The sequence below is a fragment of the Crotalus tigris genome, unplaced genomic scaffold (assembly GCF_016545835.1).
Source record: "Crotalus tigris isolate CLP2741 ecotype Arizona unplaced genomic scaffold, ASM1654583v1 scf7180000023622.256236, whole genome shotgun sequence".
Taxonomy (NCBI): domain Eukaryota; kingdom Metazoa; phylum Chordata; class Lepidosauria; order Squamata; family Viperidae; genus Crotalus; species Crotalus tigris.
Window position 1 is genome coordinate 45,248 of NW_024100085.1, and position 14,544 is coordinate 59,791.

A 14,544-nucleotide genomic window follows, 5' to 3' on the forward strand; every position below is an offset into this window, starting at 1 on the left:
ATGTCCATTGACGAAGTCATCTTTCTGCTGACCATTTCTCTGGACAAGCTGCCCACCACTACCGTCAAAGCCAAAAGTGTGGCGACCATCTGGAGATGCGACCAAGAAAGAGGTGAGGTCCGGGAACGCAGCTACCTCAGCATCTTGCAGGATTAGGCCCCTTCCCAGATTTTCCACAAAGAGCAAGGCGCCTTCTAGGGTGGAGGCAGGCAGTGCAGATTCCCCATGCACGAGACTGGGATTTTTTCCTTACTATTGGATTTTCCCTACCAGATTGTTTACCTTGATGCAGAAATGGAAGGATATACATTCTGCATCAAGTAAACTTTTAAGAAGTTAAAGAGTTGGTGTCTGGTAGCAAAAATCCTCCCCCTCAACCCTGTGCCTCAGGTCAATGCCGCCAGCAGCTTGCTCAGGTCCATTAGGCTGCTGCCGCTGAGGAGAAGAATGATGAGGTTTTGTGCCAGCCGGCTGACCAGACAAGGAGTAGGTCAGGGAATGGTGGCTGGCTGGCTAGGGAAGGGGAATCATGGCTGCTTGGGGGGGATTTGCCAAGCCTCAGGGCAGCAGCATTGGCAGCTCCCCCCACCCAGCCCACTTCCCCAGCTCTGTTTTTGGAGGTGCTTCTGATCAGCTTCAGCATGCCATGGAGAGCCTGGCTGATACAGGCAATGCAGGAGTGCACACAGATTTCACTTTTTTCCTTTGACAGTGATGGGGTTAGGGTTGCTGCAGCTGATCAGAAACACCACCAAAAACAGCAGAGTCTGTGTGCATGCCTGTTATGCATGCACCCATCAGCCATGCTCCCCATGCCTCGGATCAGCTTCAGCATGCTGTGGACAGCAAGGCTGATGTGGGCTAGGCAGGCTTGCAAAGAGACTCCATTTTTTTCAGAGGGGCTTCGGTGCCTGGTCGGCTCAGCCAATTTTCCTCTTTCTTTTCCCCATTCCTCCTCCTCCTTTGACAGTGGTGGAGTTTGGGGGATGATCAATCCCCATTTGTGGCGTGGCTGCCAACTAATCACCATGTCATCCTCTGAGGAGGGCAACACCAGCAGCCAATGGTGCAGCAAGAAAAGTGGAAGGCAATGTCGCCCACCAGACCTGCTTGGTGACAGAGTAACTGCCCTTCTCCTCAGCTCCAGGAAGCTTGTGCAATGGAAACTTTGATGGTGAGGGCCATGAGGCACTTGCTGAAGGAGCTGCTACCAGTAATGGAGCCAGGGAAGTGAGCCGGGTGGGGGGAGCTGCCAATGCCACTGCCCTGAGGCTTGGCAGATCTCCCCCCAAGCAGCCATGATTCCTCCTCCCCAGCCAGCCAGCCACTTGTCCTACTCCTTGCCTGGCCAGCCAGCTGGCACAAAACCTCACCACTCTTCTCCTCGGCGGAGGCAGGCTAATTGACCTAAGCAAGCTGCTGGCGGTGCTGGCCTGACGCATGGGGGGAGAGGGAGGCAGGCAATGTAGCGGCTTGGGTACCTCAGATCCATCCAAGTTGAAAGTGGAGGTGTAGCATGGGGATTGCTCTCAATAAGAGCCGGGTGCATTTCTCGCTTGTGTGCGCCTGTCTTATTGAAAGCAATCCTGCTGCTGCGCCTCCGCTTTCTTTAACTTAGATGGAGCTGAGGAACTGCTGGTGGCTGCTTGAGTGTGGAGGAGGAACTTTGGTGCTGCTGCTGGGCCACACCTGGGCTACACCCTGCCACTTCCTCCCAAAAATCCACCTTCACACTGGGTGTGAGTAGCGATGGGGCGCTCCATCTTGGGGAGAAAGCAGCAGCATCCTAACCCTAACCCCTGCCCTGCCCCTCCCTCGCCTTGCCTCACCCTGCAGGATGAGCCTCCTGCCCACTGCCCACCCATCAGAGACCCCCTGGATCTCCCCCAACCCTGCCCGGCCCCCACAGGCATCCCTCCCCAGGAGCAACACTGAGGTGGCCACGCCCACCCTGGCCACACCCACCCAGTCTGCCATGACCACCATAGCATGCCCACCCCGTGGGCCATGCCAATCCCATGGACCATGCCAACCCCCTGGGCCAAGCCAACCCTGTGGGCCATGCCCACCTGACACCCGGCAATACATAAGTGGGTTTTGGGTTGCAGTTTGGGCACTCAGTCTCTAAAAGGTTTGCCATCACTGGACCAGAAGATGATAACTTATTGGCTTAAAATGCTGTTTTTCCTAACTGGTCTGACTCCTTTAGTAGATAACTTTCCCTCACCCTGTAAATAAATGGTATGCTATAAACTGACTTTATGTGGACTCTTCGCAATTCCTAATATTATTAGATTACAATCAAGCTAAGCAATTAATTACAAGTGCTCCTCCTCCTCCTATGTCGATAATTGAGCCCAAAATTTCTGCTGCAGTTAAGTGAATTTTGCCCATTTTATGACCTTTTTCTGCCACAGTGGTTAAGTTAGTAATTTAATGGCTGCAGTGGTTAAGTTAGTAACATGATTAAGTGAATCTGGCTTCCTCATTGATTTTGCTTGGCAGAAGGCTGCAAAAAAATGATCACATGATTCCAGGGCATAGCAGTCTACATTTTGGCCCTAATAAATAAACTATCTGTGAGTCCAGATAAATTTTATATGAACCTTCTCCTTCAGGATCTAAAACCATTCATTATGTGTGCAAGTAGCTAAATGTTGTGATGCCGAAATGAAAGGGAGACAAAATTGGTTAATCACCTTTTTTAAAATGTTACTATTGGTTTGATTAATCTTATTTACTAAATCATTAGATGAAATATAGTTTTTATCTTATATCTATTAATATTTTAGATTTAGATTATTTGAGTTACAAATGTATTAATATAGTAATAAGGGAGTGAATGTTATATTATTATGTGATTTATTTTGTAAGTTGCTAGTGTATTATTATATCTATTTGCCTCACTGTTTTTGTTGTTTTGCTGCTCATTGACTGAATCGATATTATTGTAATGTCACGACTATATTTGGGTAACATTTAACAATTCAATTAGCTAATTCTTAGGTTTGTTTTCTTTTATAGCTATCAATACTCTTCTCTCATTCTATCAAGTCATGTTACTAAAATAAACATATGACCTCAAGTTCTACCAGAAAGGGTATGATTTAATTTCTTAGAGGAACATATTTCAATTCTGTCTTAAAAAACTCAGAAACAACTTTCTGGTTGATGAGAACTCCATTCTCCAAATCATGTTAATGGTCTTGACTGATATAGTCTACATATTTAAAAAGTACCAATTGATGCTGCACCCTTTCCATGTCCAAACTAAAAGGATTACTATCTACTGTTACAGTCCTAATTTGGTCAAATCATCTCTTTTCCCATTCTTGGGCAATTATTTTGGTGGAGATTTGTCTTTATTGTGGAATATGAGTAGTTATTGCAATAAGAAGTGAAAAACAAATGAAAACTTTTGGAAAATAGAGAAAAGTCAAGCTCTATTCTAACAGGACTTATTCCCATCACTTTTCATCTTCCATTCTTTTCCAAAATACGAGATGGATATCCAACCTTTGGATACTAAAAGTTTACCTACACAAATCATACCTAATTAGTCTTTCTTTTCTTTGTAGCTTGGATATGGATCTTCTCCTGTGATTAATGACCCATTCCAACAAGTCTTCTTCCAATGGATGTTCCCTAATAGAAATCAACATTACACGGGGATGCTCCAATTGCTTTTGCTTTTCAGATGGACCTGGATTGGTATCCTTTTTATACAGGATGACAATGGCCTCAGGTTTATACAGAAGGAACTTCCCAAGTTTTCCCAGCATGGTATCTGCTTTGATTTCATAGAACCATTCCCAACTGTGTATTTCAAAACTGGCATTCATGAAATGATGGAATCATGGGTTAAACTGTATGTCTTGATAAGTGATAGCAGTGCCAGTGTTGTGGTTTTACATGGTGAAATTCATACTACAATCTTTTTGAGAATGTTTCCCAGAATTTTGGAAGTTGAAGATAAACAAATGAAGACAGGTAAAGTCTGGATAATGGTGGCACAAATAGAATTCACTTCTGTTCCCTTTCAACAATCTTGGGATATAGATATCCTTCATGGTTCCTTGGCTTTTGCAACCCAGTCAAAGGAAGTGGTAGGTTTCCACAATTTTCTTCGGATGAGAAACCCTAATATGGAAATTAGAGATAGTTTTATTAAGGACTTTTGGAGACAGGCATTTGATTGTTCCTTCTCAACTTCCTTCAAAAAGGACAATGTTTGGAATCGCTGCAGTGGGGAGGAGAAACTAGAGACTCTTCCTAGGTCTGTCTTTGACATGAGCATAACTCCCCACAGCTACAGTGTCTACAATGCAGTTTATGCTGTAGCCAATGCATTCAAATCCATGAGCTTATCAATGCTCAAACAAAGAACTTTATCAGAGGAAGGACAAAATAATGTTCTGAATTCAATGCTTTGGCAGGTAATGTCTTGAAATCACAAATGGAGGGAAATTGTCATAAGTTAGGTTCCCACTCTCATGAATGCTTGTCTACATATACTGAACTCTTTACTGTATAATATTAACGTTATCTATTATATGATGATGATGATGATGATGATGTTATCCATTCAGTTGTGTCCAAGTCTTGGCGATTCTATGGGGCAGGCTTCTCAACATATTCTGATATTGAATTACTTCTTTCAGTTTTTCAATGCTCTTGTTGGTGTCAGCTTTGATGGTGTCCAGCCATCATGTTCTTTGGTGACCAGGTTTCCTTTACCGTTAACTCTTCCAAATATAATTCCTTGCTCCAGTGAATTCACCTGCATGAAATGGCCAAATCAACTGACACAGCTAATATCTAACTATGTCAAAATGCATAGGATGCTGCTGTTGAAATAATTTCAAGAAAGACCATAGGAACAGAGCTTATTTTTATGAGAACTCTAATTCTTAAAGTTATAGTAGAGAGTTAGGAACACTGTTTGATATCTGATTCAAGAATCTTGGTTTGTCTCTTTGCTCAGAACTTTTAATTCAAGTTAGTTATGGTGTCTTGGTTCTTTATATTTCTTCTTCTTCTTCTTCCTCTTCTTCTTCTTCTTCTTTAGATAACCTTTATTGTCGGCACAACGGCACACATTAAAAATGAAATTTAGTTGCTTGCACTAAATACATAACACACATTTAAAACATACTATATACAACATATGTATAGACCTACACACTTACATATAAGTAACATATATGTACTTATAATGTATAATCTTCCTCCTCATCTTCCTCATCCTCATTCTCCTCATCCTAATCCTTCTTGCTTGATTTGACTTCATGTTTAAATTGTTGACATATTGTAAGCACCAATAATAAGCACCTGGTTAATTATATTATTATATTATGAATGTTGATAGTTTGATTAGGCATTACTAATTTAGTTCTGTGAAATATCCTTTCTGTTATATTGTTTGTATTACATTTGCATAGCTTTATTGCTTTTTTTCCATTTTCATTTTAGCTCCACCATTATCTCAGAAAAGGCTCATTTAACAACAGTGTTGGGCAGATGATTTCTTTTGATCAAAATGGGAATTTGGAAGTAGGATTTGATATTATCAATTGGATCACATTCCCAAACAAAACACTATATCGAATCAAAGTAGGAACATTTGATCTCAGAGCTCCCAAAGACAATGCTTTTAGTCTTTTTGTTGATGCCATCAGATGGTCAAGGAGATTTAACCAGGTATATTCTGTCCATAGTCTGCAGTCCATCTCATTGTTTCCTCTATTCCAAGTTTAGAATATAAATAATAAAGTAGCCATATTGCCCTCTTAGGTTAAGTCAATTAATTGATGCTTACTCCATATATCTACATAAGCAACATTGATTTGAAAGATTCTAAATAGTTTAATGACTGAGGATTCTGAGAGATCATCTTTTGAGGACTTCAGAGGTGTCCATTTTTGAATATATATGTACTTCTGATAGCTATGTATTCTTCTGCAAAGATTTTAAAATTGCTTTTCATTCAGAGAATCACTACTCAACAATACTGGTAGATGACAGCTTAATGAAAAGAAGAACAGGGGTGACATGATAGCAAAGGGATTGCCACAAAGAGGAGGGGGTCAATCTATTTTCCAAAGCACCAGAAGGCAAGACAAGAAACAATGGGTGGAAACTAATCAAGGAGAGAAGCAATCTGGAATTAAGGAGAAACTTCCTAACAGCGAGGACAATTAACCAGTGAAACAACTTGCTTTCAAAAGTTGTGGGTGCTTCATCATTGGAGGTTTTAAAGAAATGACTGGATAGCCACCTATTTGAAATGGTATAGGGTCTCCTGCTTGAGTAGGGGGTTCAACTAGCATACCTCCAAGGTTCCTTCCAGCTCTATTCTGATTGATTGATTGATTGATTGATTGATTGAAATATCTTGATTAAAGGACCTTCTAATTACAGGTATCTGAAAGGACAAACATATAGGTTGGCTTGAAAAGCTAATGGTTTTCAATCCTTGAATGTTTTTACTCACAGAAATATGGATAGAAGAGGCTACTAAAGTAGTAAATATGCTAATTTGCATTTGTGACCATAGCCAAGTAGCAATAAGCATATATCATGATCTATTTTGGGATCTTGTCTCTAAATCTACAGTTCATGCAAATTTTGATTACAGTAATAATTTAATCTCTTTTGACACTTGGCCCAGGTATTTTCACAGTGTGCTCCAACTACTCAGAAGTCTGCAAAATTATTCAATATAGATTAATTGTGGTGACTATAACAAATGATGTTTTCTGTTTATTGGAATGATGCATCTAATAGTTTAATGTGCATCCTTCAGTCAATTTTCATGCTTATTATGACACTACTGAGTATTTTTCGGGTGTAGTGTCTCTCATGTTCTTTTACTTGGGTATGGAAACTGTGCTTTGTGATACCACCATATATCTGCCCACACTACAGGATATGCAATACAGACTGGTTTGTCAGTTGGTCTCTGCTGTCTTTGGTTAATCAGATGATTTCTTGATTATTATTTTTTTAGTCAAGTTGTAGAATATTTTAAGGTGGTACGTTCTTAAAAAAATTCCTGTTTGGTAAATGGCCTTCTCTATGTAGGGGAGAAATACATTTCCTATTTATTATTATTCACCTCCTTAGATGTCATACTCAGCCAATCTCATTAGTGAAGCATCCATTAGCATATAGAGCCTGATTAAGGTATCTTAATTCCCTAGACCAGTGCTTCTCAACGTTTGTGTGACGGCGACCCCCGCCACACAAATGTTCTGTGCATGCACGGCGCCACGCGCATGGGGGCGGGGCCCCATGCGCAGCGCACATGCACGACGGCTCCCCCATGTGCGGCGCGCATGCACGGCGCCGCGAAAAATGGCAGATCGCCACCTTTGGCGACCGCCGAAAAATGGTCGATCGACCCCAAATGGGGTCGCGACCCATAGGTTGAGAACCGCTGCCCTAGACAATTTCTTAGACTTGCAGATACATCTGGCATGGTTGTCTACCATTTTGATCATGCTTCTCTTTTGACTGGGATGATGATTGGAGTCTTTATGTAGCTGGACATCTGTATGGTTGGGTTTCTGCAGTGCTATGTGACTTGCTTGTAGTTTCTCAATTTTGATGGTTAGGACATCTAGAAATGGGAGTTCTTCTTTACTATGGATGCAGATCACAAGGGTGACGTCTATTTACTAGAATAATAAACATGGTTTTAGAGTGCCCAGTGCCTGCTGTTAGAATGTTTTATATATTTATGCTTGACAATATATGCCCTGTTTCTTTCTTTCTTTTTCTTCTATTATACATTTTTGTATGCTTTATCTTTTTCTTTGATTTTTGTATTTAGTTAATAAGAGCTTTTTTTAAAAAAAAAGACGTGAACATTACTTCCAAGCTATTAGTCTGGCTGTCTAATTAGAAATAAAGTTATACAGCTTCAATCCAAGATTCAAGTCTTGTACTTTACCATTTGTTCAATAGATTTTGCTAAGAGTTAAAGCAATTGTGACTTCCCATTGAACACAGGTACAGCCTCGTTCTTTGTGTAATGAACCCTGCTCTAAAGGTCACAGCAAGACCAAGAAGGAAGGAAAGCCATTTTGTTGTTATGATTGTCTTTATGCCCACAAGAAAAAGTGTCAAACTGGACAGGTAAGGCATAATGTCTATCGAGTTTTAATCCATTGGTGATGGTAATGGTATTACAATGGTATTACAGGCAGAATAGAAATAAGATTGTGTTGCTCCATTGTGATGCAAGCTCTGTCTTCTTTTGCTATGTTGGTGATGTTGTTCCACACATACAGTGATAGAGTTTGCATCCCATCATTCTTTTCATCATTTGCTCTCCTTTGTGGATTCCTCTGGGGCCAAGTATTGGGTCCAATTTTTTATCCAGACCAGAGATCAGAAAAATGGGATTCATATTTTCTAATAATGTGGGAAATAGAATTTTTCCCCTGGTAGGATGTTATAAAATGCACAAGGAAGACAATGCAGGGATTTTTCCAGTTATGAACTTTGGTTTTGTATTTCCATAAACTGCATAGGAATCATACAGAATTGTAATGCTCTTTGTGTAGAAATTTTGCAGAATGGGATGAGAGTTACAGAAAAGTTCAAGGTTTAGAAGAGAACAAATCATGCCCATTTTCATTAAAATTGGTAGAACAGTTTTCAGACTACCTTCTTTGAAATCTGACTTGGAATATCCTTAGGTTGTTGAGACACATAGTACATGAAGAAGAGTTGTAAGGAGAATAAAATGTGTGTTAGTTTTTGTGGCTGAACTCACATAAGTCTCTCCACAGTTTATCATGACTGTTCAGTTTTGACTTTGGCCCTATCTTTTTCTCAATTCAACATATACCACAAGGTTGTTTTTTTAGAGAAAGCAAGACAACCGAGGGGTAGGTGTGTGGCCTAGAACATCTGAAGGAAAAGTGGGATATAAACCTAATGAATGAAAAGGAAATAAAAAAATGGTTTGGGGATGATAATGATGATGATGATGATGAGGATGAGGAGGAGGAGGATGTTATCCATTTAGTCATGTCCACCTGTGGTGATTCTATGGGCCAGTTCTCCCCATATCTTCTGATCTTGGTCTACTTTTTTTTTAGTTGTTCTGTGCCAAAGAGACTTTTTCCCCCTTTTTCAGACATGGATTCTTGTTATCAGTGTCCAGAGGATCACTATCCCAGCAAAGCCCAGGATCAGTGCATTCCAAAAGAGATCAGCTTCCTATCATTTCAAGAACCTTTGGGGATCACCTTGACCATTTTTGCTCTTTTATTTTCTTCCATCACAGCTCTGGTCCTTGTGGTCTTTGTCCAGCACAAAAATACCCCCATAGTCAAGGCCAACAATCAGAGCCTCAGCTACACCCTCCTTGTCTCCCTTCTGCTTTCCTTTCTCTGCCCTTTGTTTTTCATTGGTCGGCCTCAGACGGCAACCTGTCTCCTTCGCCAAACTGCTTTTGGCATCATCTTCTCTCTGGCAGTTTCTTGTGTGGTGGCCAAAACCCTCATTGTGGTCTTAGCTTTCACGGCCACCAGGCCAGATTCTAAGATGAGGTCGTGGGTAGGGAACAAGTTGGCCCTCTTCATAGTGCCTTCCTGCTCTTTTGTTCAAACTACTCTTTGTACCATGTGGCTGGTAAGCTGTGCTCCCTTCCCAGACCTTGATACACACTCACTGACTACAGAAATGGTCCTGGAGTGCAATGAAGGCTCCCCTGTCATGTTTTATTGTGTCCTGGGTTTCATTGGTCTCTTGGCTATGATCAGCTTTTCAGTGGCTTTCCTTGGCAGGAACCTTCCAGATAGTTTCAATGAAGCCAAATTTATCACCCTCAGCATGCTTCTCTTTTGCAGTGTTTGGATCTCTTTTGTTCCAGCCTACCAGAGCACCAAAGGGAAATACACAGTGGCTGTGGAGGTCTTCTCCATCTTAGCCTCAAGTGTTGGATTACTGACCCTCATTTTCTTCCCCAAACTCTACATCATCTTAATAAGACCTGAGCTGAATAACAGGCAACAACTCATGCAAAAAACCCTCATAAAATGATTTATAGTAATCAGCCTGGTAGGCAATGTAATTGAGATGAGTGACAAAACCACTCTAGAGTCGCATTGATAGATACCTTAAAAGATTTTTAAAGCAGAATGACTGGGCTTAAATGTAATAATAAATTATATGAAATTCTATATGTCTCCATTCAACCATGCCTATAGTGTAGTAAACAAAATATTCTACCACAAAATGTGGACAAAATTTTTAATTGGGAGAGCTTTGAGCAGATAAACCATCTTTCTCTCTGAAGCTACAATATAAGATTCACTGAGTTATCATACCTAAGAGGTATAATTGCTGAACAAAATTTTTAGGAGTGTAAACAGAAACAATTGTTAAAGAATAGAAGCTTGTGAGGACTTCTGGTTTGCTGAGGCAGCCAATATGGACATCTGGAAGGCAAGCTCTGCCTTCCAAGTTCAGATTCACTTCATTAGGGGACCCTGGAAAGGGTCAAAAGATGCCCTGTAGGGGCAACCAGCAAAGAGGGGATCCCCATTGGATCACAGGAGGGATCCCCTCTTCCGCTTGATCCAGGGCAGCCCTCCAAACCGGTGAATGAAAGACCGGCCATAGCAATATGGCTTGTCACTAGGCTGCAGGCAGCCAAAGTCACACTTACCATCAGGCGATTTTAAGGCAGGGTGGCTGAAACAGGGTGAGATCTACCTCTTTTAAATCCTAGCTATTTTCTTTACCTGCATAAGCTGCCTTAAGTACTTTTCCCTCTGTGGAGAGGGAAGGAAGATTTTACCCTCCCTCAAGAAACAGTGGCAACTGACTATCTAGGGGAGTTTAAAACATTGAAAGAACAACTTGATCCTAATTGGAATTCTATTTTTTAAAGTTTGTGAACTAAAAGATCTTCTATGCTTATTGAAGATTAGGGTTTTTACTTATAAGAAAGAAGCAAAACTGAAAAGATTATAAAAACTTCAGATTCAAAAGAAAACTTTTAATAGTAGGAACGACATCATGTGGCTAAGCCTGGTACTACAATTTGTTATTGTCTAAAAGAGACTTGGCCAGCAGCCCAGAAAAATGGATAAGACTTATGCAACCTTGAGAGAAGCCCAGCTGTGTTCTTTATTCAGTTACAAAATCTCTTTTTTGCATTCTCTGATTGTAAAGCTTTTAACCTAATACATTACTAAGAAAATATGGATGAAGATGAAGAACAGATTCTCTCTATGTTAAAAGCAATTCATCAAACTATTCTTACAGCTACTGATGAAATAAGAGGTTACAAAAAATAACAAGATGTCAGCCCAAATATACGAACTCAAACTTTGATTACATCTGAAAAATCAACTACATAGAATGTAACAGAAAAAGTGGAACAATTAAAGAGTATGACAGAAGATTCAATTAGTCAACAAATACAGACAATGGAAAACCCAGAAAAGGGACTGACAATATGGAAAAAGGAAAAGACTTTCTACATAAATCAGAAAGAACCTGAGGATCAAGAAAAAGAACAGATTGAAGAGAAGATTAAACAGTTCAGGACAACTACAGTGAGATGGAAAAATAAAGAGATGGTTTGTTAGTCCTCTCAAACAAATGGTGACCAGATGGATTTTTCTGTGTCAAACAATCTATATAACAATACAGGAAGATTTGTTTGATGACTCTAAAACATGGAGATGGAAGACAATTTGACAAAGAAAGAAAGCTAGAATAAGACTGAAGAAAATTGGGGATTTGACTTACTTGTGTGAATTAAAATAGAATATACCCAAAAAGCTAAGACGTTTACTTTGAAATATTACATATTGTTATGAGGTGAGAGAAAGAAAATTTGGTTATTTATAAGTTAGAAGTATAAATATTAATAGTTAAATTTGAACATTGATTTGCTTATAAAGGTTAAATGTAAAGGTAATTAAGATATATATAAGCTAAAAATCAATCGATGAAAGTAATGAATATTTTTTTACCTAGCAGTAATAATAAGAATTATTAGTTTAAATATGAGATAGTAGATATTAAGAGAAAAAGACAGGAAGTATTAAATGTTGAAATAGGAGGAATTTTGGTTACTAAATTTAAAATATCTGGAAATTACCAGAAAATAAGAATATTATATTGTATTATTAATTAGTTGATGTAAGGTGAGAACTCAAATAGATAAGACGTGTATTCTGAACATTAGATTTTATGATGAATTGTGATAAAGGGAATTGGGCTTATTTAAAATTTGGAAATTATAAATATCAAACATGAAATATAAATATTAATGGGAAACCAAAAATTGGGAAAAATTAACCAGGACATTGATTGAATGTTAAAACAACTAGGATATGTATAAACTAAAAATTATTGATAAATGCAAGAAAGTTATTTTTATTTAATTGATATAATAAGAATTGAACTAATTTAAAGATAAGACAGTAAATACTAAGGGAAAAAGAGGGGAAACATTTAATGTAATAGTCTGAGATCTGTACTAAAGATATTTGTATGCTATTGAATTATTGACCAACTCAGCCGCCGGTTGCTTTTCCAATACTTAAATGTAAAACTAGAAAACCAATAAAATTTAAAAAAGAAAAGGAATAGAAGATTGTTGTCAGCTAAAAATAAAGTTTCCCTCTGAGATTTTTAGTGTCTTCTGTGGTGGGTGCAGAGATCCAAAATTGTCCAAAAAACCTACCACCACCAACAAGAACACCAAACTCATACTTGCTCAGAATGTCAGATTGTCTAAGATCTGACAATTAACAAACTCCACTCTGGCTATAGAAATGTAGACTTCAATCCTTGTAGATGGCCCCACAGACCTGGGGATTTTTCATTAATAAATTTGACTAATAACCTTCTAAAGTCAGCTAGAACATTTTAAGGATACAAAAAACAGCAACTGATGTCCAGAAGAACTTTACTTAATGCCACTCTTTGTCGTCCTGATATTACTGTTACTACCTCAACCTACATCATGTCCCAGTTGCTGCATGCAATACCTATTACACTCTGCCATCAAGTCATTGTTATTATGAGACAGAGAACTTTATCATTGTTGGAATTATTTCTCAAGTCTACACACTTTTTGACCCTGTGACCCTGTGATGTTGGTCCATCTCATGACCTTCTGGGTAAGATTAAATAAGCCAAGATTTTTGTTAATCATAGCATTTTTGTTATCTCAAGTAGGTGGTGCTTGGGGTATTATTTGATTGAGACAGCATGTATAGGAAAGGTTGTTATACTTCCTTTATCAAAAGAGACAACTCCCTCTGTCTTCCTCTTACTTTCCCTCTTCCTCCACATCTTCAACAGGAGTGTTTCGGATTAACTGCAGACATTATTTGTGGCAAGCTACTAAATGGAAGTTAAATCCTTTGTGATCAGATAGACTATAATAAATCTATTAGATCACAATTAATCAGATTGTTATTTTCATTGTTAATACTGTATATGCCGGCGTATAAGGCGACTTCCGCAAGCGTTAAAATTGGTGCTGAAGTCGGGGGTCGTTTTATACACCGAGTCATCTTATATGCCGGAAATACTGGTAGTTTCCAGCGTATAAGCTGACGTTCTAGGCATGCGACTCGGCGCCAAAGACGGGGGTCATCTTATACGCCGGGTCGTCTTAAACGCCAGCATATATGGTATGTTATATCCCTCATTCATTAAGTCTACAGCTATGACAATATTTGTATAAATGCTATGTATAATTATTACCATAAATACTGCTCATCATTTAAGAATTTCCTGTACATCAAATCTGTGAATGGAAATTCACTGCCTTGCCTTGCATCATTTAAGAAGAGTGGCCTTGAATTCACCCTGTTTTGCAATGAAATATTGGGAATAACCAGTGTAGGTACTATGAAAAAAATTTTTACAAATTTTCATAAGTTTTTTTTTTACTGTTCATGTCCACATATCAATTGCATTTATTTTGACATTCCTTTATTTATTGAAACTGTAGTGAGCTTTATTTTTTTAGACAGTTTTGTAGTTTGTATACTGGATTCTGTGTATTGTTTTCTCACCCTTTCACAGATAAAGATGCCAAATGAATGTACAATCAGAATAAATATTTTATGCTACTTTCCCTGTTGGCATAAGTGTGAGACACTATTTTACAGTTGTAGTGGTGGCAGTAGTAGTAGTAGTAGCAGAAGAAGTAGCAATAATAGTAATAACTTTGGCTGGTACTCCATGAGTATAGGTGAAAGTCCCCTCAATAGACAAAAATAGAGCAAAAATAGTTAAGGTGCCACTTTGACTTTTTCAGTCCCTAGGGATCCTGGAGAGAGGGAAGGAGGGAAGGAGAGAGAAAGTGGGAGAGAGAGAAAGAGAGAGAGACAGAGAGAGACAGAAATCATTCCTACTTCAAATAACTTCAGTCTCATGATAATATATTCACAAGGAAAAAGGAAAAACCTATTGAAATATGCAATTGTTGTTTTCATCTATGATATTGCAAAGAACTAGCACTTTTGCAAAGGAGATTATCTCCCATGTAATTAT

At 39.0% G+C, this 14,544-nt stretch overlaps 1 protein-coding gene across 1 annotated transcript; it reads left to right on the plus strand.

The window, feature by feature from the left end:
- Positions 1 to 10,056, plus strand: LOC120297459 (vomeronasal type-2 receptor 26-like). Its single transcript, XM_039320102.1, has 5 exons — positions 1 to 112; positions 1,142 to 1,230; positions 3,579 to 4,436; positions 5,473 to 5,700; positions 9,127 to 10,056. The coding sequence occupies exons 1-5, from the start codon at positions 1 to 3 to the stop codon at positions 10,054 to 10,056; spliced, it is 2,217 nt and encodes a 738-aa protein (XP_039176036.1).
- Positions 10,057 to 14,544: the final 4,488 nt, after the last annotated feature.

Bases quoted from the DNA above. Each gene is read 5' to 3' on its own strand.
- LOC120297459 (XM_039320102.1), top strand. From the start codon at position 1: ATGTCCATTGACGAAGTCATCTTTCTGCTGACCATTTCTCTGGACAAG. The intron at 1,231-3,578 runs GTGAGCCGGGTG...TTTTCTTTGTAG, and splicing joins CCAGTAATGGAGCCAGGGAA to CTTGGATATGGATCTTCTCC. The intron at 5,701-9,126 runs GTATATTCTGTC...TCTGTGCCAAAG, and splicing joins GGTCAAGGAGATTTAACCAG to AGACTTTTTCCCCCTTTTTC.